Source organism: Aspergillus pseudoviridinutans (genome assembly GCF_018340605.1).
Source record: "Aspergillus pseudoviridinutans IFM 55266 DNA, scaffold_3, whole genome shotgun sequence".
NCBI classification, from domain to species: domain Eukaryota; kingdom Fungi; phylum Ascomycota; class Eurotiomycetes; order Eurotiales; family Aspergillaceae; genus Aspergillus; species Aspergillus pseudoviridinutans.
Genome location: NW_025091283.1, coordinates 3,887,489 through 3,911,212, shown reverse-complemented (window position 1 = coordinate 3,911,212; position 23,724 = coordinate 3,887,489). Strand labels below are relative to the sequence as shown.

Genomic DNA, 23,724 nt, shown 5'->3' with positions numbered 1-23,724 from the left:
ATGCTCTGGCGATAATGTATCACTACGCTTCACCACCGCCTGGGTGGTCCTCGTTCGATTACATGAACTCTCCTCCCACGTCTCCTCACTACGCCTACTATGCGACACAATTTGCGAATCCCTACGTTTCTCCTCGAGGCACGTCGAAGCGCCACAATCGCAAGGCCAGCTACGCCGCTCCCAAGGAATCGGGAGCATGGTATTCCGGGTACGGCCAGAGCTTCTATGAAGCGATGCCGGAATATGGCACGCCGCCACGCAAGCACGAAAATGTAAGTGCTTTTTCTGGTGGCTATGCATCCTGTCGTCGTCCCCGGGCCAAGTCCAGCGCGACCGGCCTCTGGGACAAAACCGGTTATCATTTCTATGAGACACCGTATCCGTCGGCACAACGTCGCTCCTCCATCTTTGTGGATGTGGGCGATGATGTGTTTGATGACCGACCGCCCGTTACGCCCAAGCGGGACAGCTACGCCCAGCCGCGTCGCCAGCCGTCGTCGTCTCAACGCAAGGCAAGGCCACCCACTGATCCATATTTCTCCTCTCCCCAGGTCCCCGCGTACGACGACCATGACTCGCCCAAGCGATCGCGGGCGCGCCGCCAGTCCACCTCCACGCGCACCCCGTCCAAGCCCAAGCCGTCCGCCACCTCCAAGGCACCACCCAAGGCGACCGAGGAGGACGCCGAACGTGCCGGAATTCCGCCGGGCTATTCGATCAAGAATTGGGACCCGACCGAGATGCCTATCATTCTGTTGGGAAGTGTTTTCGATGCGAACTCGCTGGGCAAGTGGATCTATGACTGGACCGTTTTCCACCACGGTGCCTCGACCCCAATGGCCGACGTGGCGGGCGACTTGTGGTTGCTTCTGATCAAGCTAGCGGGTAAAGTGAAGCGGGCGGACGAGTGCCTGGATCGAATCAAACGACCCGAGGCGCAGGAGATCGTGGAGGATTTCTTGGAGAGTGGCCAACGCCTGTGGGCGCGGTTCAAGAAGCTACTGCGCACATGTGAGCAGTTCATGTGGAAGGCAGCCAAGCGGGAGAACGGTGGCAAAGGCCCCGTCTCGATGGGCCGGAATGCCGGCTGTGAATTTGTCGAGTCGATTTTCGGTCGCGACCGCGAGTTGGAGAACACGGAGAAGTTGATGAACAGCATCCGGGTGTGGAACATGCGGTTTGATGCAAACTGCGAAGAGATCCTCCGAAGACCCTCGTCCGCTTAGCCGGACAGTGCCTACATTTCCCCCTATTTGCCTATTTGCGTCCAACGTGAACCGGTCTACAAAAGTTTGTGTTTTCTTTTGCTTTTTTTTCTGCCCTTTCTACCATCTAATAATCAGTCTCTGTTCGCAAGCGCAGGCGAAGCCTCTGCCTTCTCGCCTTCTGCCAGGTTTAATCCTTTTTTCAAACATGTCGGATGCATTTTGAGCGCGTTTGGTTTGGCACTGGATTTGCTCGTTTGCGGTTCTGATACCTCTTCCCCGACTACAAGCGGCATCAAACACCCATGCCCACGCTATCAGCGCGAATCATCTCGTCGGTTTCTGGCGCCCTTTTTTGACTGTTTCTCTGACTCATTCCTGGGACGGGTATGTGCGTTTGCTCTTGTCCGGCGCGGGAGTCGTTTGCATTTCTCTACGAAAGTTGGAGTCTTTTGCTTTTTCACTTCTCTTCGATGATACCATTTTGCGTTCTCTCTGTCTCGGGCACGGTTGGTTTTATTCATTCCTTACTGCGCATGTCTGGTCTTGTCTTTCCTTTGTTTGTTTCTGCTCTTTGCGTCAAGACCCGCGTCATAGACACCAACTACCATCGTACCGATAGACTTGAATTTACATTTTTATCACTTGGCAAGTTTCACCAGAGCATAGCATTCTTGGTGCCATCATATTCTTACAGTAATCATTTGGAAAGATACGAAGGTAGTCTTAGTCGTAGTCGTAGTCTTACCCCTCCACTACCCAGACACTAACGTAGGCTCAAATCTGATGTCATCTGACAGGCCAATCTAACGAAGCCAGTTCATGCGCCAGCCATGTGAAATGACACGATGTGATGTGATGTGGCCTGCATCGCGGCAGTGATCACCATTCTTAGTGCTCGTTGGCATTTACCCCTCAGATGTCAAAGCGTAGCGTCTAGTCTACTGTAGTTTACTCCGTACTGTCTACCCCTCCCTAGATCTGCTCCCATTCTTGCTCGCTAGTGCTAGGTCCGCCAGACTGCAGGGTTAGGCAGCGTCGGGCTGGGAATCCCCGTTTCCGAGACTATGCATGCACGGTTATTACAGGCTATGCCGGGTATTATGAGTAACGCTACTATAGGTAGGTAACGTACCCAGAATGTACCTGAGGTAATTTACTGATGGATTACCTTTACGGAGTACTAGTGCTTAGGTGAGTTGTTGGCCATGTGTTAGGCCTTATGCAGTGTGTTTGTGCAACCACGTGTTTATAGGTCAGGGAGTGAGAGAGACTGTAGGTAGGATTTTCAGGTACTACCTACCTTACTGTGGGTATTATCTAGGCTAAGAGGGTAGGACAGATGGTTGTCTAAAGGTGATACTGAGTTCAGGGGTACAGATACTGCCGAAATACTGAGGATGGATTGGTTGTCTGCATGTCACTGACACTGCAAGTCTAGTCTACTATTCTATGCATCTATTATCTATAGGTATCACGTCTAAATGTACATGCACTCCTTGACACAGTCGGATTACTTCCCTTCAGCCCTCCAAAACAACCACCCCAGTCCAATCACAAACTTGAACCCAGCCGCCATCCACAACGCAGACTGCATCCCTCCACTGCTCCGACTCAACCACCCGCCCGCAATCGCGCCAACAAGCAACATCACCACCCCTCCGATCCTCCGATTCCGCTTCGCATTCGACGTCGGGGCCGCCGTCAGCTTCGGATCAGACGCAACATCGAAATACACACTCGTCAGCACAACCGCCGGAATCTCATTATACCCCAGCGCGCGGCTCGACGTGATCGAGCCCGCAGACTGGAACGCCAGCAGCGCAATCGGGATCAGCTCGAGGAAGAGCCGACCCCCCGTCAGCGCGGCGTCGGCCGTAGTATGCGGGATCAGATCGGCCTGGATGATCGCGACGGCAATGACGATCAGGATGGTCTGCACCATGAAGGAGGTGAAGAGGGTGCCGCGGCGGCGGGCGCCCGCGCGGCGCGTCACGTTCGAGAAGATCACCGCGCCGATGAAGAACGAGGCGATGGAAGTGAGCGATTTGAGCCAGCCCCAGGGTTTGCTGGTTGGTTGGCCCGAGGCGCCAAGGCCGAGGAAGATGGTGTTTCCTGTGTTGTGTTAGATATGGGAAGATGATGCTGGGGGCGAGTGAGTCATACCCGTCTGCATCGCGAGGAAACAGGACCAGGCATTGTAGGCGCTGCTGTCGCAGAGGCCAGTGTTCAGGGCAAGGAGCAGACAGATGAGATCCGCGTAGGTGGGATCGACGGATTGTTTCCAGCGCTGGGCGAAGGTCGCTCGTTGCTTTTGGGGTTGTTGCGACACTTGGGCCCCTTGTTGGGGGTGTGCTTCTAGGTCAGGCGCACCGGCGGTTTTGTCGGCCATTGTCGCAGAGCACAGCTGGATTGAGGGCTTGATAGATGTAATCCCTACAGTGGACGTGATACCCTCCGTAGCCGGCTGTCAGGTGTTAATATAAATCGTCCGAAGCGACAACGGCGGAGCTGGCCGAGGGCGAAAATTTTCGGTGATAAGGAACACAAAGAAAACCGGAGAATATCCGACCAGTAAACACGTCTTTTACTCTCTCCGTACTAGTCTGGTCTGCAGCTATGACTAGATCGGTAAGATATTCGCTGCCAGATTTTTAGGCTTGAAGCTATTCATAAAAAGGCAGGTGTGCTCATCGCGAGCTCCAATTGCGAATATGACCTCCTAATGCTGGATTGTCATTCGTCAATGCATCCTCGTCAAAAAGGCTGAAGAAAGTTGCCAGTAGTAAGACAATGTGGGTAGGGCCCACCTCCCCGCGTACATAGGGCTGAGGTTGGGGCATATTACGATCGGTAGTTGTCGGTCCTCGGGAGAGATAGTTGGGATCTAGATGAGAATGAATGGATATTCATTTGGAAGTCGACCTCTTTACTTCGTGATGTACGGAGCTTATTATTGATTGATGACTTCATTGTGCTGTCAAGCTCCAAGGCAACAAGGCAACAAGACACTTGGATCGCACCACAAAAACACCAGATGGAAACAATCATTTAAGGACACCCCAGACGAGATCAGTCCGATCTATACGCTATCTAGAGCATTTAGGAATAGAACATGTCTCAAGATCTAGGCCAGTCCACCACCTCCGAGTCGTCCACATATGGCCGAGAAAGGGCCTACAGAGGATGGCACTTGGGATGGCGACTAACTTCACAGAGACAATTACCCTAGGCAAGCAACCCATACAGTGCTCGGCACGGCTGCTTCAACATGCTGCATCCTCATACGATAGTGAATGGAACAAGCTCCATTGAACGGACGTAACAAATCCCTCAGGAGTAAATCGCGCAGACACTCGTCGTAAGCTTGTGGCACGCGACTCCAGTCCAAAGAAAGTCAAATGATATCACTCATACAACAGCCCAGCCAGTCATGACATTCGCCCTTCGGGAACATCAAAGAATCAGTGGCACAAATGATGGCTGCAAATGGAATGGCCACAAATGACAACCCTGTGCGGAGAAGCTGATGTTGCTGAGTGTGGGCGTCATCGCCGTGTCATCACCGCCACATCCCTTTGTGTGATCGAATATAACAGACGCAAATCGGGACAACCCTTTGGCTCTTCAAACACAATCTGAACTATTGAAATTGCACCAGAATAACATTGTATTGGTTGGTGAGTAAGATCGGCTAGCTCGCCCACGTCCGTCATTTTGAGAACAACTTCAGCAAGCGGACTTAAAAACTCTTGCCAGCTGATACTAACTTCCTTGGATCACACAGAACACAGTCAAAAATGGCAGGATCAAAAACTGACAGCGCTGTGCGCTTCCCTGAGGGAGAAAGCCAGACCCGCCGTCTGCGCAACCAAACCACCCAAGACAAAAAGGCTGTAGGTCGGATGCAAGATCAGGGTGCTTCGGCTCAAAGCAGGGTTGCGAGGGCTACTCAAGCTGGTGAGGAGTGGACGCCAGTTGAGAACTTCGAGACCGCCGTGGACAAGGACGGCAACCCAGTGCCTGATCCCGCGTATATCGACTATGAAAAGATGAGCAAGCACAAGGGTGGTCAGGATGAGGCTGATGAGTATGTTGCTGCTAATGCAAACTTTGACTAAGCCGAGGACTCCTCATCGGCCGTCAGTATGAAGGACATGTGAATCTCGTCAAGGAAGAATGTGTAACTAAATGATATGTCGCACTTGCACGACGAAATAGTTGCCTTTCGCATATTCGCGGAGGCCGTAAAATATGAAATCAAATCAGCTTTATACCTCACCATAACTAGGGTAGCCATGCTTCAAGCGAGGTCGGATCGTAGGTCATAGTTTGAGAACCACGCCCTGCCTGAGATTGGGGCTTTCAACGGCAGGAGTCTGTTCAAAGCGCTCATAGAAGCGATACCGAAGTCCGAGGCTTGTATTGCTGCGCTTGCCGGCAAGCTGTAAAACTTCCATGAGGAGCAGAACTGCAGTCTCCCCGAATTAGTCTGCTTTCTAACAGCATCAGTACGCGACTTCTTGTCTTCAGGAAGTGAATATCCGCAATTGACAGAAATGGCATCGTGTGGCGGGGCTGCAGTGACACCCAGAATGACAGCCTGATTGCTATGGCAACCCGCGATAGCAGGTCGGGATCTTAGTGCCTCAGGCGCCCACAGTCCCATTCTGGCAAAATCCAAACGATGCCTGAGAGTATTCAGCTTCATTACAACCAGAAGCCACCTTTGGTGGAATCAACTTGTCATTCCTGATCGCATTTGCGACTTCAGGCCTTTTCCTTTGGAATATCATCTCTTATGCCGTTGCTGCATGTTTCTTTCTTTCAATTTCCATTGCAGAAGCCCCTCGGATTTACCAAGATATCTGTTTACCCCAGTATAGGCGGTACAGTTGATGAATCCAACCAGAGACAAGAGATCTTAATTCATTCCAGCAATTGAATTCTCCAAGGTTTTCTCTTGCGCTGAAGGAAGCCATTGCCAGCGACGACTTGTTGTCCTGAATTTTCAGCGGTCCCCCACTATTCACGACCAACTGCTTCAACTTCACTCCTGCCTTCTTCTGTTGGTACAACTGTTTGTATGTACCATCGCCTGATTCACCGCCACCGTGACCTCGTCACTCATTTTGTACATTTATTAGAGGAGCACAGTCAAGTCATGGCGCTGGACCCACGCTTCTACCACCATCTGGGCCACGGCACCGGACCTGGCTCCCATATCTCCTCCTCATCGTGCGGCGCTTCAGCAATCACAGGCATAACCAGCCCTTCAGCTATGTCGACATCCGCCTCCGCAGCCACGTTGCGTTCTACAGCCTCCGTTCCGTCCCTTCGTGCGAGAGAAAGCGTCGCTGTCCCGGCTAGACATTCAGATGGCGTCTCGAGTCCAACACCTGGGGGTAATGTCAAAGTCGTTGTCCGTGTGAGAAAGTTTCTACCTAGAGGTATGTGGTAGCTGGGAGACACAGGTCCAGGCATAAAAGGAGTGAGCTAACCTCGGCCTGAACTGCCATTGGATGGTATAGAAACCGAGCGAAATGCGGAATGTCTAATCGAGATGGATCCTCACACACAAATGACCAAGCTCAAAGCGCCCAGTGTTGACCCAGAAGATGAAGGAAAGCCAAAGTCCCAAGCTCGCGGCAAGGTCCTCGAGGACAAGGCTTTTGTCTTTGACAACTCGTTTTGGTCCCATGACGCCAATGACGAACATTACGCCACCCAGGAGGACGTCTACAACTGCCTCGGCGAGGAATTCCTCGACCACAACTTTGAAGGATACCACACTTGCATATTTGCGTATGGGCAGACAGGTTCGGGGAAGAGTTATACCATGATGGGGACTCCAGAGCAACCTGGCTTGATACCTCGGACCTGTGAAGATCTATTCCAGCGTATCGAAAGTGCCGAGTCGCCTGATGTCAGCTACAATGTCCGCGTCTCATATTTTGAAGTGTACAACGAGCATGTTCGCGACCTGCTGGTTCCCCGAACCGACCCTCCGCATTACCTCCGCATTCGCGAGTCGCCCTCTGAGGGCCCTTATGTCAAAGATTTAACAGAGGTTACTGTTAGAAACTACAACGAACTGATGAAGTACATGCGCAAGGGCGACATGTCTCGCACAGTCGCGAGCACCAAGATGAATGACACATCTTCCAGGTCGCACGCCGTATTCACCATCACCTTGAAGCAGATACACCATGACCTTTCGACGGACGAGACGACTGAGCGCACGGCCCGTATTCGCCTGGTTGATCTTGCAGGATCTGAACGAGCCAAGTCTACTGAAGCTACTGGTCAACGACTCCGGGAAGGGTCCAACATCAACAAGTCACTTACTACTCTGGGCAGAGTCATTGCAGCTTTGGCGGACCCTAAACATGGGCGTTCTGGGAAGCGCAAAGGAAAGGATGTGGTGCCGTACAGAGACTCGATACTCACTTGGCTGCTCAAGGACAGTCTTGGCGGAAACTCGAAGACCGCAATGATCGCATGCATTTCTCCCTCAGACTATGAGGAGACTCTTTCTACCCTTCGCTACGCGGACCAAGCGAAGCGTATCCGCACTCGTGCTCGGGTTAACCAGGACCAGATGTCTGCCGCGGAGCGTGATAAGCAGATTGCAGAAATGGCGGAGACTATCCGAGCCCTTCAGCTCAGCGTGAGTCTGGCCACTGCCAACAGGAGGGAGACAGAGATTCAGAATGAGCGACTCGAAGTCTACCAGCAAAAGGTAGAGAAGATGCAGAGACTTATGGAAGAGACCAAGATGGTCAGTGAGTGCAAGATTCGCCAACTGCAGACCGAAAATGAAGCGCTTCGCAACCATCTGAAACTTGCACTGGACAGCCTCAAGAATCCCATACCACTGGTAACAATCGAAAAGCGCAAGAGCGGCTTATCAGCTTTGGGAGAAGATAACGGCAACGCAGATGACGGGGTCAATGAGAACCAGCCTCAGTCACCGATTTCTGATGCAGGACCGGAGCCCGATCTCATCTGGGAAGATGATGACACGATACTCATCGAGGCTAGTCAGGTCAAGGCTCAGGAAATGCAGGCCGACATGGAAGACTTGCTGGTGGATTTGAACATGTTCAAACGCAAACTGGCCACCGACCATGAACGATTTCGATTCATCCAGAAGCACGAAACTCGCAAAAGACGTCGTGCGTTGGAAGTTGTTCTGGCCAATAATCGCTAGGAAATGACGATGAACATAACGATTTAGGGCGGCTTTTTGTTGTATTTCAAGCGCAAGCAGGAGTTTTGGACTCTGGAGTTGCATGGAGTTCGTGGTAATGTGTGCTTTTGAAAGTCGCCACAGGATACCAGCAGATCATAGTCAGACCTTGGAACTTCTTTCAAGTCTTTGATGATGGATATCTTCCGGTGAAGCATTTGTTGGAGGGCTTCTTATTCTTACGGCGTGTGCTCTTTGTGATTTTGCAATGAAACGATGGGATGATATTATGCCAGGACGATACACGTTGACGAATTGGTTTACGAGATAATAATGAACCCAATAGTTTATTTTCTGCATACAGCTCACGAGTATGGACCTAGAAAGCCTGCGTACATTGATCTGGACTGCAATGCCAGTTATCTAAATGCGAGTATGCAGCCTGAATTTTAGGGCTGCCTTAGTGCCAGTCTTGGCCTTTCCTCTTCTGGGCCGTCTGACTCAACTTCCGACGTGACTTTTTGACGCTTTCGATTCCGCCGGACTTCCTCCCAACCCCACAATCACGAAGAAAAGTCGCCAATGCCCCTCTCGCTTTCGCTATCGCGTTAAATTAGTTGGGCCCCGAGATGGCGACTCCTATCAATCCGCCAGTACCTCCGTCTACGTCAGAATCTGCCTCTACCGCGCCGGCGCAACAACAACCTCCCTCAAAAATGCAAGCCCAGCAACAGCAACCGCCCCGCGAGCCCAAGGGAGCCGCAAATAGCGCCTCAAAACCCACCAAACAATCCCAAAAACCCAAGGAGGGCGCGTCCTCAGCCGATGGAGCCTCGCAGGCCGATGCAGGATCCGAGAAACTCACACCCGCTCAACTAAAGAAGAAGGCCAAAGCAGAAAAGGCGGCCCGCAGGGCGAAGGAGAGGGCCGAGAAAGAACAAACCGGCGGCGCGGCGCCGGCACAGGGCGCCAATTCCCAGTTTGCGAAGAAAGGGCAGGCCGGTGCGGGGGGAGCTGGTGGTGCGGGCGGGAAGGATGCCGCTGCTGCGCAGTCGCAGAAGGGACGGGGGTATCTGCCGCGTCGGGGCTCTGCGCAGGCTGCTGGGGGTGTGGAGCAGAAGAAGAAGCAGGAGGATAAGAGGGTGGCTGTTTTTGGACACTTGTATGGGCAGCAGCGGAGGACTACAGTTGCTGGGGCGGGCAAGGAGGTGCATCCGGCCGTGTTGGCTTTGGGGTTGCAGTTGAGGGATTATGTGATTTGTGGGAGCAGTGCGCGATGTGTAGCGACGTTGTTGGCGTTCAAGAGGGTATGTTCATTTCCCCCCTCTTGTTGATCATGCTGATGTGTTTTTCTCCCCAAGGTGATCGAGTCCTACACAACGCCTCTTGGTACCTCCTTGGCTCGTCACTTGACTACCCACCTCTCCCACCAGATCACCTATCTCTCCACCTGCCGCCCTCTCTCGATCAGCCAGGGGAATGCTATTCGTGCGCTCAAGCTGGCTATTTCCTCGATTGACCCCTCCGTCCCAGAGGCGAGTGCCAAGGCGTCGCTAAGCGACTTTATCGACAGCTTCATCCGCGAAAAGATCACAGTCGCAGACCAGGTCATTGCGGACAGCGCCGCCCAGAAAATTCAGGATGGTGATGTGATTGTGACATACGCGGGCAGCTCGATTGTCAAGCAAACCCTCCTTACTGCACACAACCAAGGCAAGAAGTTCCGGGTATCCATCATCGACTCTCGTCCGTTGTTCGAGGGCAAGAACTTGGCTCGGACATTGGCCAAGGCCGGTCTCGAGGTTCAGTACTCGCTTGTCAACGGCATCAGCCATGCCATTAAGGATGCTACCAAAGTGTTCCTCGGTGCTCACGCGATGACCAGCAATGGTCGGCTGTACTCACGCGTCGGCACGGCGCTGGTCGCCATGTCTGCCAAGGAGCGTGCTGGCGGTGTGGAGGTCCCCGTCATTGTATGCTGTGAGTCCGTCAAGTTCACCGACCGAGTTGCTCTTGACAGTATTGTCGTCAACGAAATTGCCGATGCGGACGAGCTGGTAATGAACGAGCCCTTGCAGCAAGTGACCGGTCTGCCTGATCCGGCTGCCGCTGCTCAACCAGAGCCCAAGAAGGGCAGCAAATCCGCTGCGAACCCCAGTCCTTCCGAGTCTACTGCGGTCACACAGGGCAGTTCGCCTCTGAAAGACTGGAAAGACACTCCGAACCTGCAGCTTTTGAACATCATGTACGATGTGACACCGGCCGAGTATGTTGACATGGTCGTTACCGAAATGGGTAGTCTGCCGCCAAGTGCCGTCCCAATCGTGCACCGGATGAGCACAAATATGTGAAATGGTAGTGGTTATTCGAATCAAAAAGGAATTTGCTCAATGAATGATGACACTTCTCTATTGGGTTGACGAGGACAGGGCAGAAAGATAATTGGTCGTCTGAATGATCCACATCGCAGCGGCCTTATTTCAAAATGAAGGATGACAGCTGCATCAGTTGGCGGGAGTACTGCAAGGTCCATTGTATCGGATCGCATCCTGCATGGTTTCGTTCTGGGCAAAGGATCTACTACTTGGGTTCGACTATTCCATTGTAATGATATTCGGCTATATGAAGCTTAGCGGGTCAATCAGAGAAAAGTTTATTTTATGTTATGCTCCTTTGTACGCCGTAATTGGAGACATGATGCCTCTCAATCAATGTACAGAAGATAGCTAGCTGCCTGAGGCAAAAATAAAGAAGTTGGTCTAGAAGGCGGTGTACCTTTAGATCTTATCGCTCATATCGTCGTACATGTATCTCTTTCGTTCCTACCTTACTCTCATCTTGCCCAAACAGATATCCTGTGAACTCATATGCGCCTCGCATTACATTTAAAACTTGTCGAATCCTATCTCAGCATTAGTTGAATAAAAGAGGTGTATTCCGATATTCGCTGCAATCCAAACCGCAATTCAAAATGGTTGGTACCTATCAACACCAAAACAAACCAGCTGGGTAACTAGTAACTAACCCCAACCCTCAACAGAGCAAAGATTCCTCCGCCACAAACATCCACATGCATCATCCCCGGCTGGCAGATTACTTCGAGGAATTCACCCGCCCACACACCTCGCAAACAGCCAACATGACCGCGTCCGCCTCCGCCTCTCACCTCTACCAACACGGCTACAGCCACGGCGTCACGTACGGCTCCTCCTCGCCGACGCTCGTCCCGTCGTACCTGCCCATCGAGGAGATCTATGTGCTGCCGCAGTATCAGCCGCCCAACCCCGAGGATGAGGATGATGTAGTGCCGGACCAGCATGCGGCGTTTGGGATTACGCGGGCGATGGAGCGGAGGAGGGAGCCTGCTTGGAGGGATTTGGGGTTGGAGGGGTTGGTTGCTGGTGGGGGGAGTGGGGGTGGGAAGGCCAAGGGGGTCAAGGTGAGGGTTAAGGAGGCGGGACGGTTGATGGGTGGGAAGAGGACGGTTTGCTTGCGGTAATGGAGCTTAGTGGTAGATTTGGTACTTGGTGTTACTTTCAGAGCGAGGTGTTACGGTCTGTTTCTTTTATTGATACCAGGGTCAGGGTCAGGGAGCAAGGTCATTATTATTGTCATGTCTATCGTGACTCCGACGCCGTGCAGCGGCTGGTAAATGTACAATTAGATGCGAATAACGTCCACCCGTGCCCGTTCGTAGAGCTTATGACTTAGCTGCTTCTGTTCTCGTTCGTCGTCTGCTATTACGCGTGGGTGAATCGCCATCTGTGCATATGTCCCCGCTGCTCGTCGTTTGGATAGTGTGCCGGGGTTGATCACGAGGACGCTGTCAACGACCTGATGATAGATGTTAGAATTGAGAATGGGAGCGAAAGACGCAGGGATAATACCTTGACAAATGGGGGGAGTAGACTCGGGGTAATCAACACGTCCGGCCGCACATTCCACCACTCTCCTAGCTTGGAGTAGCTGAGGTCTAACATGGCTCCCGTCGCAACACCATTTTCAGTTGCTGGTTTGGGAAGATTCTCACGGGAAGAGGGAGGGAACATGGGGAGGAAGTGCCGTTGTTCGATGAGGTATTTGGGCAACCTAGTCAAGAGACTGCCTTCTTTGGGTTTGCCGTGCAGAACTTCCTCTCGTCGTAAATCGTATAGCACGTCATACGAGCACATGCCAATAACGGTCTCGTTGAAGGACAATGTCACGGGGTTGGATACCATCCGGACCTGTTTTGGTAACCCGAGCTCTTTCTTGGGCAACTGCTCCTGTGGCCAGGAGACGTGCTTGCTCAACGCATCCCGAACGGACGGTATCATCACGATTGTAATGCTGGGCACAGCTGTGACGAGTTTCTGCAGCGGCGCTGTGATGCGGTGCCTGAACACCGTTGCCAATGTGGCAGTGTCGGGGTCAAATCCTTTCATGTCGGGGAGGTCAAAGTCCCCTGAGGACAGCAGCGGATGCTCAATATCCAGGAAAGGCCCCATCAGTACAAGACTGTCCGCATAGGTCTCAGCGGCTTTCTGACAGATCTCGTGTAGCGGCTCAAAAGCGAGATTGTCATCTGCTGTGTATGGTCCAGATGCAATCAACACATTCAATGGTGAGGGAGAGCCAGCTTCCTCTAGCCTCTGGTTGATACTGTCCATAGTAACCGGAGAAGAGGCTGCAGGTGGTAGTAGGGGTGGGGGCAACACCTCCTTGACGGAGAAATAGTTCCCTGAGGCATTGATCCCCCTCAGCGCAACTATTTGTCCAGGAAAAAAGTTCGCTGACGGTACCGAATCCAAGTTCAATGGTACACGTAGACCAGCGCCTGTTCGTCTGGAGGTCTCAAGAACAAGTGACGCAGGGTTTAGCTTCCCTTCCAAGCTGTCTGAAGCGATGCGTCCGACGGCAATAATCTCGCTTGTGCTCTGGAGAGCGGCGCTGCCAAAGTTGACATCGGCCGTTTCATATTCTTTCTGGTAAATTTCAGTAAACTCATCGATCCGGTCGTCCAAAATTTCCGATGCTTCAGAAACCCGCATTGCCATCGGCTTATAACCAAACTTCTTGAGGTCCGTGTTCGCAGTGGGCCTTATCCTGGCTTCTGAAAACGGCGCCATTGGGGTCTCGGCCATAGACAAATGCGCATTGAGGGTTTCTATGATCTGTCCGGGATTGGGTCGTTCTGAGAAAGGCACCGATCTGTTCGCAGTCAGTCAGGCTCTCGGACCTCACGAGACTGATCCATACTGTAGTCCATCGACTGTACCGCCGCCGTTGACAGCTACCGCAGCGGGTTTCGAATTAGGAGATTGGTTATTATCGGTCTTTCCGACCTTCAAAACCGAAGGAGATCCGAAGTCTGATCTGCGTTTCGTCGAGCTATTCATACCGTTTGGGGTTCGGCCAGGGCCATTGGGTGTCAATCCGTCCAATCTAGGTAACAGTGCTTGGTAAGCGCTTCCGACCTGACAAAATAGTGTACGACTGCTCAAAGGCCTTACATTCCGAAAACATCGGACGTATTTGCTGCTCGCGGAGTCGCTGTCACTGCGCTTCGTTTGTCTGTCTGTCTGCTTGCCTTTCCTCGACTTTCTCTTTCCAATGCTTCCAGGACATCTCGCTTGAATAACCGAACCGTCTCCAGGTTCAACTTGGTGTCTTCCGCACCCATCTTCAAGCAGTACGATTCCCATTTATAGAAGAGCTCCTGCGGGGGAATCGAATGCACACGCAGCATAGACTGCAACTCCGCAAGGACGTCCTTTGGTAACCCATCTGGCGATGTCGCCGCGAAGAGCTCATTGAGCTCTGCTGTAGCATCATCCATATCCATCTTCGGTTGCGATAACGGTATCAAGGTGAATTTGATGCAGCAAGAATGAGCAAATGCACTGTCAGTTGCTACAACTTCCGCCATAGATAAAACGCGTCAGACGCGTGGGATACGCGACGCCAATTAATTGGTCACCGCCTACTGTTTTCTGATATTCTACGTCTTGGGTATCAACGAAGTACTACTAATCAGTAATCGCCTTTTGTTATCCTCCAGCGGGGCCTGTCGATCTCGAGGATCGACGAAAATAGGAAAAAGCAAAGAAGAAAAGTTCTGACTCCTGTGACATAAATTCAGCACTTGTTTAGACCATTGACGCTTAGATTTATGAGATATAGAAACTTGGTTTGAAAGCATAAACTCGATTCACAATGAGTGCACCGTCAGAAGTTCCCGCTGCTGCAACAGCTTCAGTCACCGACTCACAGCCCAGTGCTCCAGCTTTGCCGTCTCCGTCAGAGTCCGTTGAGGATCAAACCTCAACTGCGACTACATTGCAACCTCCGGCCCAGGTTCCGTCTTCAGTTACTAGTGCGAGCGACGAGAAAGATATCGAATCGAACCTCCCAAGTTCCGCTGCTGATGGCCTCGTTCAGAAACCATTCCCTCGCCCTCTTGATACAGCAAAACCAGCGGCTCCTGCTCAGCTTACCCCTGACCAGCAATCAAAATATGAGGCTGTCTTGAAGGCGGTTTCCGAATGGACCACTGTTCCGACAACATCGGCGAAAAATGCTCCCACTGCCCCAATTACTGACGATGAGCGCATGTTTTTGACCCGGGAATGTCTTCTGCGGTACTTGCGCGCTACGAAGTGGAATGTCGCGGAAGCTATCACCCGACTTCAGCGCACTCTCACTTGGCGCCGCGAATATGGCCTGGAAAAGCTGACTCCGGACTACATCTCGATTGAGAACGAGACAGGCAAGCAGGTCATCCTTGGATACGACATCCATGCGCGACCTTGTCTCTACCTCTTGCCCTCCAACCAGAACACGGAGAAGAGTGACCGCCAGGTCGAGCACCTAGTCTTCATGCTGGAGCGCGTGATCGACCTTATGGGGCCGGACCAGGAAACTTTGGCACTTATCGTAAATTTCAATGAGACGAAGTCTGGGCAAAACGCGAGTCTGGGTCAAGCTAAGCAGACGCTCAACATTCTTCAAAACCACTATCCGGAGAGACTGGGACGGGCATTGGTGATAAACGGTAAGTGATTCTGCTGTTTTGATAGTCTACTCATTTGTCTGACAGCCTCTGGATCATAGTGCCGTTCGTCATCTGGGGCTTTTTCAAGTTAATTACTCCGTTTATCGATCCATTGACTCGGGAGAAATTGAAATTCAACGAAGATCTTCGGCAGCATGTGCCTGCCGGCCACCTAATGAAATCCGTAGGTGGTGATGTGGAATTTCGATATGATCATTCCATTTACTGGCCGGCTTTGAATCAGCTGGCTGATAAGAGGAGGAACGAGTACCGACAGCGCTGGATCCAGGGAGGCAAACGTATCGGAGAGTTTGAGCATTATCTCAAGACCGGTACCAGCCCCAGTCTCTCACAGTCTGAGAGCACCAACGGGGTTAGCGAGGAGCCATGACAGGGCTTCTTCGACTAGTACACAAACTCCTATGGCAATCACTTATGTGCCGTCCCTTCGTTGTTTTTCTGTTTTTCTACATGTTGGTCAAGCGTCTAATAACTGCTTAGCGTGCTGCTGGAAGTATATGTGCAACATTGAGCATCATACACTGCTGGAGAGTCAGGTGTATAGTTCCTTGACCTTCGGCCTCATCCATGATTAATGTTTGTCTGCTTCTTCTGCTTCTCCTAACCCAACCCCCCCACAAAAAAACCAACCCTTTCTTTTCCGCGCCTTGTTGATATTTTGAGGCTTTTCCGGCCTGCTTTCGGACTAATAGATGCTTATATTACATGCTCGTTAAGAGGTATACTCTGGGAAGAGCGGAATGTATATAGAACTGCAGCTACCTCTCAATAAACTTGAGATACAATCGATGCTTTCATGCAATCACTGTTGAGAGTCACGTGCCGTGGCGGGGCAATTAGTGGGATATGGGTGTATATCTTGAGTGCTCATACTCGATTTGATATATTTGTGCTTCTCAATGACCATTGCGACCTCAGTGCTGCCTTAGTATTGCAAGAAAGAGGTATGGAGTATACGTCCGTATCATTCACAACTCCACAACCCAGATAATACGACACGCCCTTCTCCATCTCCGAGCAACGGTTAAATAGTAGTAACAGGCCAGTCTCCAGGTGTCCTTCTGTAGTCTAACCTCTTTAGCAAAGGGACCTGCCGATCCAACACCCAGCAGCATTCCCTTGCCTATCTAGATCTATTTTTATTCGTTTTGTTCTCAGTCTCAGCTCATGCCTTTGTAGGATTGTCTCTGGGAGGTTTTGTATAAAGATCACGTCAACTCAACTTATCCCACCTGTCAGCGCGCGAATCACATCTAGCTCTAGACTACAGTACTTCCATCTTGAGACCCAACGCGGCAAGGGCGGCAAACCACTGTATCCCTGGTCAAGGACAAGCTACCTAAGCTGCAGATGAGAGAAAGAAGCAAACAAAAATCCAGTGATCCTCATTCGGCATCCACGGCCATCGTAAGGCGTCCTAGTTGACCACAAACCCCATCCTCCTCATGCGGCTCTCCTCACAATAGACCCAGGCAGTTCATCCCACTTATTATCATTTAGAGGGGTATTATTATTACTACTATTATTATTCTAGTGACGATGGCGGGACAGGCCTCTCAGTGGATGATGCAGCAGCCCCCCACAGGCAGAAACAGCTTGCCGCCCGAGCCCACCACCGCAACCGCAACGGCCAACGACACTCCGACTCCCACTGCCGCGCATGCTACCATCTCCGCGAACACCACCACCACGACCACGACCACCAACACCATTACCTTCTCGACGCCTGATCCTAATATCGTCCACGGTCACGAGGGCCCTTTCGTGCAGCCCTCATCCTACCTTCGGCCGCGAGGTCTCTCACATCCAATGCGCCCATCTGAGCCCGAGAGGGCAATTGATCGGGAAGAGCGTGAGGGTCTAGTGAGTCTACCCCTCTTTTTGCTTTTTCCCTTGCTCTTCTTGGTCATCTTGTGTTGTTTGCAACTATTCTTTTTTTATTATTGCAATTTCTTCCTTGCAGGTGCTCTAATTACTGAAAATCATCCCACGTGGCCCATGTATTACTGGTTGGGGCTTTATATCATGGCGAGATCTTCGAGAATTAGAGCTCTTCATGCAGCACAGTTTCCCAGTGCATCTGTCTCCGCGACGAAGGCCTTATGCAATTTGGCTAACGGGTTCCCTTGCTTGGATATGGTGTAGCGTGCCATCCGTAACTTCCTCAAAGTCCGCACAAGCTACGACGTTCTTCCGCTCAGTTTCCGGCTCATCATATTCGATACTTCCCTCTCTGTCAAGGAGAGTTTGAATATCCTGATCCAAAATGGCATGTATACATTCTTCTTGCTTGTAGGGGTGGTCCCTCGGAATGTCCCGACAATACCCTCCGAAGGCCACAACTATCCCGAGATTTCTACGGTCCAGATTGGAACACAATAAGCTGACTGGGTTGGATGTGCGCGGTGTGACCTACAGGCATCGTATCAGCTCCGTTATGGGATTCGAAGACCTCGACCTTTGCCGGTCTTCTGACCACTTCCGACTACATCAACGTCATACAGTATTATTTTCAAAATCCCGCGGCACTGGACCAGATTGACCAATTCCGACTGGACAGTCTTCGAGGTACGTGCCTCATGTCTCGATACTTGTGAATCGACTCTGTGCAACCTGAAACTGATCGAATGTCACAGAAGTGGAAAAGGCTCTCGGTGTTGCTCCTCCAGAAACTATTTCGATCGACCCAGAACGGCCGCTTTACGAAGCCTGTCGACGCATGCTCGAATCCCGCGCTCGCAGAATCCCTCTCGTTACAAATGATAGCCAGACGGACCGGCCTCATGTTCTCAGCGTGGTGACTCAGTATCGAATACTTAAGTTCGTGGCGGTCAATGTTAGTGACACACAAAAGTTAAAGAAGCCGCTTAAGGAAATTCTGTTGGGCACCTATGATAACATCGCCACGGCGTCGATGGATACACCAGTAATCGATGTCATCCACATACTCGTGGAGCGGAGTATATCTAGCGTGCCCATCTTGAACTCGGAAGGTAAGTCCGAATTCTCGTCTCGCAGGTCAACTCCAGTGTCCGCCTAACCGGGACTTGCAGGTGTTGTCTATAACGTCTTCGAAGCGGTAGATGTTATCACACTGATCAAAGGAGGCGTATATGACGACCTCAGTCTCACGGTCGGCGAAGCCTTGAAGAAACGAAGTGCGGTATGGTCTCCTTATTCTACCAGTCTCCCCCGATCCACTGCTAACATCAATCTCAGGAATTTCCCGGTATTTATACTTGTTCTCTGAACGACGGTCTGGACACCATTTTCGATACCATTCGCAAATCTCGCGTGCACCGCCTGGTTGTGGTGGATGGAGACTTCCGACTCAAGGGTGTTCTCACTCTGAGTGATATCTTACAATATATTCTCCTCGAGGGCGAAAATGACGAATCACCATGATATCAAAGAGATTTCCTGCGCACAAGCGGTCCCGGATATATCTAAAAATTTGCATGGAAACGGCGTTGACTCACTTCTACTTCGGATCGATTTTTGAGGCTTGCAACATCAGGTTTGGCTGGTAACAAAGGGCTACGCCGCATATTCATTGTTCCCTTGTCAGCCTTTTTTTCTTCCTTTCATTACTTTTATTCTGTCTTGTCCTTATAGGAGGATGCCACGATGTAAGACGCACAAAAGGTAATGGGATGGTGACCTTGACTCCATCTGCGCTGTATTCCAAGGCGCTTGGCTCGACAACAATAGATTTCATTTTGATGATACGTCTCTAATGAACAATCCGTGTTTTCTTCTTTGTCGGTGTGGCTTCTCTTGTCACGACTTCCCCTTTTTCTGTTTACCCGCAAGACATGGAGACCTAGTCCCGAAGGTAAATGTCGATGTTGTTGGCATATCCCTTTTCTGAGATGAGTTCAAGGAAAGAAGGAACGAAGAACAGCACATTGATCTCGCTGCCTGCCTTCTGTCAACAATGTTTCCCACGACTGAGGAAAGCGCACAGTGACCACGCCATTATGCCGATGGTCAGAGGAGGGCAGGGATAATTTCTCGTCTACGTGAATTATACCACAATTCATATTCCTTCATATGCTAGACGAACGACTCTTTCTCATGTGAGGATGGGACTCTTCAATACTTTCTTTAGAGCCTCAGAGCAAGGCGATGAGAGAACTTTAGAGGGCAGGCTGTCATGGACTTGGGTACACCGCACACGAGCGGGTGCTGTCACACAGGCTACTCACCGAACAAATCCGTCTTTAAAACAAGTCTCGAATGAGCAAGGTACAATCGGAACAGACACAACCAACGATGCCCACTACTTCAAGAACTATCATGTCGATGAGCCTGAATCTAACGCCACATCAGCTGGGAGTCTCGAACAGGCACTTACTTCTGGTGACTCTGACCCTTCCTCGAAATATTCATGTCTTAAAATAGACTCGCAACAAGCATTCACAGAATCACAACGTCCAGTGGCAGGCTCAAAAGGACTTGCAGGCTTTATGACGTCCCTTCGTTCTCGCAAGCCTCGACACCGGAAATCGCTAATGCGACTACGGGGGCGGTCTCGACAAAATGACTGTACCCTTCACGGTGCAAGGACGAATTGTGGCTGCATTAGCTCCAAGGAGGACTCGGGTATAGACAAGGATGCACATGAACACCCGGAGTCCCGCAAAGCCAGTGACAAGACTCTTGAGTCTGTCAATTCCGACATCACAACCGAGACTGTCTATCACCACCCTTCCCGAAACACGTCCAACCCGATCCCCCTTATCGAACGGGAATATGTGTACGAGAATCCTGTCGATGAAGTTGAGGAATCGCCCCAGTTAGGAGCGGTTTCCAACCCATTCACAGACCGATTCAAAGCCGCCTCTCGATCCAGCAGGGACTCCAGTTCAAACTATAGTCTTACCGATTCTCAGAAGCCACAGAACCTCCATGTCTCCAAAAGGTCAAGAAGGCCTGTCATCTGCACCGACCTGGATATCATGGGAAACTTGTCCCGAGAGAGTTCTCTCCCCATCTCGTGCTTGGATGATGGCAATTGGTCAGACATTTTCGATCGGCGCAAAGCTGCTATAGCGTTCAACGATCTAGCTATCAAGCTGAATTTGGAACCTTTGCCCCTGAGCAATACTAAACGTCAGGGGGGCGGCGATTGTTCTCATGCACATCCCACTTCAGGTAGGTTGTGTGCCCTCCCCATTGACGGCATTTAAGGGGAATTGCTAACAAAAACTGGACATCAGTCTCGCGATCCTGCGACTTCGCGAGGGGGCTGCCTCGACGGCGGGATAGGATTATTCGTCGGATCAGAACGGTGCGATCCACCTTCCATCTCAAGGCCCAGAGTATGCCACAGGAGCGGAAGTTGCGTCGAATGAAGACATTTGCCAACCTCTCTTACTGCTCTTATCGGATGGATTCGCTAGCCGGAAAGTCTTTGGAAACTCTAGCTCGCCTTGGGGGTCACAGCTTCTTGGCCTATCCTGGAGACTTTGCACCGACGGCGCTTAAATTACCCGTGTGCTTTGTGGCAACGGCGACCTATCTGAGATGTCGTGGTATGCATCCCTGAATCCCAGAGATGAATCATCTGCTTATTAAGGCGAGCTGCAGGTCCACTTGTACGAGACTTGTTCTTCGATCCGGGTGATTTAGGCGCAGCTGCACAGATCTATGGTTATTTCGCCAGCCAGGTGCTATCCAGCGAGAGAGAGCAGGACAAGATTCAGATTACGATGGGCAGTAGCGAGATGCCGTCCGAATTGATGAGCATCCTGAGTTCAATCCAGTCGCAGCGCCATTCGACTCACATCCTCAGTGTCGGGTGGGTGTTCAAGTGCCTGCTTGCTGGGCTTCCTGGCGGCATTTTGGGATCCAAGCACCTGTACAGCGCTTTGTTAGATATCTACATCAAGACTTCTTCCTTGGAGGACAAGCTCAACAGCCCCGGCCAAAAGCTCAAACGGACGCGTAGCTGTCTCGGAGGGCTAACCCAAGCAAGGTACACAAGGATCAAAGCGATTGGCCTCGCCATTCTTGCCTTGGCGGGTCCAATGCAACTGGAGCTGATGTGCGCTGTTTTCGGGTTGTGTGCCTTTTATGTGCATGAAACGAGACGAATTGTGGAGTATGAGCGGCACGGGTACAAGACTGGTGTTGGAAAACTGGAATTTGTAACGCGTTCGCAGATATTGGAAGGGCTCGGCCAGGCCTTTGGGCCCCTGCTGACGGATCAAGGGCCTGAAGAAGGTGCTTATGATCTGGAGACCCTGCGCATACTTGAGATGAATCGCACATATGTGGCGATGATGCTGATTGCGAACTGGCGAGTGGTGAGTCGCCAATTGCGGGTCTGGGAAGATCAAGTGCACGTGCCAGAGCGACTCACAATATCTTGGTCGTCTGAGGGTTCGGAATAGCTTGCATGGAAGCAGGTGATGGATCATTAATCCATGCTTGGTTCACGGGCCGGCTTTGTGGACATGGGACGATTCTGGACTGTGTACGCAGTACTCTGGGACTCTGTAGAATGATTTGTGAATATAACTCGATGGTGCTTGGCTTTTAGTCAGGCTGAGCCGCGGTGGAGACCGTCCAAGACGATCCTCCACGGCATTCGATGAATGAGACGGCGAACAGCCAACGGCATCCTGGTCGTGATTCGTGTACAATAGCTGAATTGGCTGGTAGACAAGAGTGAATGCGGGGGAAATAGACGATCTCCAGCAGCAGCAGTACCTTCTATCATGATGACACAAGTGGCTTGCCTGCCCTTTACCCCTGACGGAAGTACGACTGCACTATGAACAAGGAACATGGCAGTACTGTCCATACCATTGGTGGGTGGTTAGGCGAGTACCCTACAATGTAGATCGCCGCGGTCACAGCTGTTGGCAGGAATTCATACTTTATATCTAGGTAGTGGGTAGTTCAGCAGACCCTCTGGAGTTCGATCTGGTCCCGGATCAAGCGTTCGACAAGGATATATCATCTCAACCACTATCCACTTTCCGTAATCTGGAAATTCCGATCATACTTTATGTCCACGAGTTTCTACTCCAGACAGAGCTCTGGGCGAGTCTACTCCGTAGCTTATATGGATGGATGGATGTATATATCTCAAGTATGGAATGAGGACAATAAGGATCGAGGCATCTATGGAGTGGTTGCCAGCTTGACATGCTCACGTTGGTTGCCTAGGACAAGAAACAGCCCAAGGTCAGATCAGGTTCCTCGAAGTTGGAATTGGAATTGAGTTAGCTGGAAGGTGGAGGATGGAATGACTAGTGGGAGTGCCCTTTTGCCCCCCCTGGGCATTGGACGAGGACAAGCGATCCGAAGGGTGGAGCAGATGCCGATCGCTGAACGGTGAGTAGTCGGGTTTCTGGCCCGGCAGATGTAGTCTACTTCTGTACTCTACAAGTGGAAGCAGGTACTCAGACGGGACTCTTTCCGGGGATGCGGCCCAGAAATATGCACGTTGGAAGATGGTCTCGACGAGGTGATGATCCCTTGGATGCAGGGTAAACCTGATTTCTGGACTCGGATGAGGACTCTGGGCTCTGGACTCTGGGCTCGAGCCTGAGACGCGTGTCGTGACTGTCACTTGTGATCCTTTATCGTTTTATCCTGATATTTGAGTAGATAGTGTTCAGTGGAGAATCTGCAGACAAAACTGAGGTTGAGCTGAGTGGAGCGTGGATGCTGGAGGTGACGTGATCCTTGATTAACATCATACCTTGGCGTGAACCTGGACATCGAACCATGAATGATCTGAACTGTACCTCTCTTGAGTTGTCTATCGATTTCCTTTCTTACTTTGGATGTTGGCCCAATCCATGGTTATTATAAGGGTAGGTGGCAGGTTGACAGCAGGACTGCCGTGGTTGAGAGTGTGTACAGGGTACCTCAAGTCTTAAGCTTGAGTAACTTGAGCATCTGGCGCTGTGGGATCCTGATTGTGTGTTACCTATCCACCGAGATAGGGTGGCAATGATTGAATGTTGGAGAGCTGTCATATCTCATATTAGATGATGTAAATATGCACGTGCTGATGCAAGGGTGGAATGCTGGAAGTATCTACTACTACTGAGTATCTGCTGCGAGTAAGTGGTCCTTGCGGGTATACAGTACCTTAATCAGAGCCACCTAACCGGGTAAGGACCACCATCAGAGCAGTCGAGTGGCGAATCAGCGCACAGGCGCTGAGTCAGCCTGTCAATGACATCACTTTGTTCCAGCTATGGTGGGGTGCGAGTCCGGAATAAAACTCAGCCCAATCAGAGCGGAGAGCG

General features: G+C 51.3%; 10 protein-coding genes across 10 annotated transcripts; 8 read left to right on the top strand and 2 right to left on the bottom strand.

Annotated features, from left to right (window-relative positions):
• Positions 1 to 14: 14 nt before the first annotated feature.
• Positions 15 to 1,226, top strand: Asppvi_005126 (uncharacterized protein; the record flags this gene model as incomplete). Its single annotated transcript, XM_043301052.1, has 1 exon — positions 15 to 1,226. The coding sequence occupies one exon, from the start codon at positions 15 to 17 to the stop codon at positions 1,224 to 1,226; it is 1,212 nt and encodes a 403-aa protein (XP_043156987.1).
• Positions 1,227 to 2,718: 1,492 nt separating this feature from the next.
• Positions 2,719 to 3,597, bottom strand: Asppvi_005125 (YoaK family protein; the record flags this gene model as incomplete). The annotated part of the gene is made up of 2 exons (XM_043301051.1): positions 2,719 to 3,320; positions 3,372 to 3,597. The coding sequence occupies 2 exons, from the start codon at positions 3,595 to 3,597 to the stop codon at positions 2,719 to 2,721; spliced, it is 828 nt and encodes a 275-aa protein (XP_043156986.1).
• A 1,408-nt stretch (positions 3,598 to 5,005) lies between these two features.
• Positions 5,006 to 5,326, top strand: Asppvi_005124 (uncharacterized protein; the record flags this gene model as incomplete). Its single annotated transcript, XM_043301050.1, has 1 exon — positions 5,006 to 5,326. The coding sequence occupies one exon, from the start codon at positions 5,006 to 5,008 to the stop codon at positions 5,324 to 5,326; it is 321 nt and encodes a 106-aa protein (XP_043156985.1).
• Positions 5,327 to 6,369: 1,043 nt separating this feature from the next.
• Positions 6,370 to 8,418, top strand: Asppvi_005123 (kinesin-3 family protein uncB; the record flags this gene model as incomplete). Its single annotated transcript, XM_043301049.1, has 2 exons — positions 6,370 to 6,655; positions 6,737 to 8,418. 2 exons carry the CDS (start codon positions 6,370 to 6,372, stop codon positions 8,416 to 8,418), a joined length of 1,968 nt encoding a protein of 655 aa, XP_043156984.1.
• A 608-nt stretch (positions 8,419 to 9,026) lies between these two features.
• On the top strand, positions 9,027 to 10,748 carry Asppvi_005122 (translation initiation factor eIF2B subunit delta; the record flags this gene model as incomplete). The annotated part of the gene is made up of 2 exons (XM_043301048.1): positions 9,027 to 9,704; positions 9,759 to 10,748. 2 exons carry the CDS (start codon positions 9,027 to 9,029, stop codon positions 10,746 to 10,748), a joined length of 1,668 nt encoding a protein of 555 aa, XP_043156983.1.
• Positions 10,749 to 11,368: 620 nt separating this feature from the next.
• On the top strand, positions 11,369 to 11,896 carry Asppvi_005121 (Apc13 domain protein; the record flags this gene model as incomplete). The annotated part of the gene is made up of 2 exons (XM_043301047.1): positions 11,369 to 11,371; positions 11,438 to 11,896. 2 exons carry the CDS (start codon positions 11,369 to 11,371, stop codon positions 11,894 to 11,896), a joined length of 462 nt encoding a protein of 153 aa, XP_043156982.1.
• Positions 11,897 to 12,057: 161 nt separating this feature from the next.
• Positions 12,058 to 14,221, bottom strand: Asppvi_005120 (DNA-directed DNA polymerase alpha subunit POL12; the record flags this gene model as incomplete). Its single annotated transcript, XM_043301046.1, has 4 exons — positions 12,058 to 12,231; positions 12,285 to 13,587; positions 13,636 to 13,821; positions 13,890 to 14,221. The coding sequence occupies 4 exons, from the start codon at positions 14,219 to 14,221 to the stop codon at positions 12,058 to 12,060; spliced, it is 1,995 nt and encodes a 664-aa protein (XP_043156981.1).
• Positions 14,222 to 14,592: 371 nt separating this feature from the next.
• Asppvi_005119 (CRAL/TRIO domain protein) lies at positions 14,593 to 15,821 on the top strand (the record flags this gene model as incomplete). Its single annotated transcript, XM_043301045.1, has 2 exons — positions 14,593 to 15,430; positions 15,490 to 15,821. 2 exons carry the CDS (start codon positions 14,593 to 14,595, stop codon positions 15,819 to 15,821), a joined length of 1,170 nt encoding a protein of 389 aa, XP_043156980.1.
• Positions 15,822 to 16,990: 1,169 nt separating this feature from the next.
• On the top strand, positions 16,991 to 18,856 carry snf4 (AMP-activated serine/threonine-protein kinase regulatory subunit SNF4; the record flags this gene model as incomplete). The annotated part of the gene is made up of 6 exons (XM_043301044.1): positions 16,991 to 17,314; positions 17,597 to 17,696; positions 17,870 to 18,019; positions 18,088 to 18,444; positions 18,505 to 18,614; positions 18,671 to 18,856. 6 exons carry the CDS (start codon positions 16,991 to 16,993, stop codon positions 18,854 to 18,856), a joined length of 1,227 nt encoding a protein of 408 aa, XP_043156979.1.
• A 680-nt stretch (positions 18,857 to 19,536) lies between these two features.
• Asppvi_005117 (uncharacterized protein) lies at positions 19,537 to 21,849 on the top strand (the record flags this gene model as incomplete). Its single annotated transcript, XM_043301043.1, has 3 exons — positions 19,537 to 20,608; positions 20,674 to 20,988; positions 21,044 to 21,849. The coding sequence occupies 3 exons, from the start codon at positions 19,537 to 19,539 to the stop codon at positions 21,847 to 21,849; spliced, it is 2,193 nt and encodes a 730-aa protein (XP_043156978.1).
• Positions 21,850 to 23,724: the final 1,875 nt, after the last annotated feature.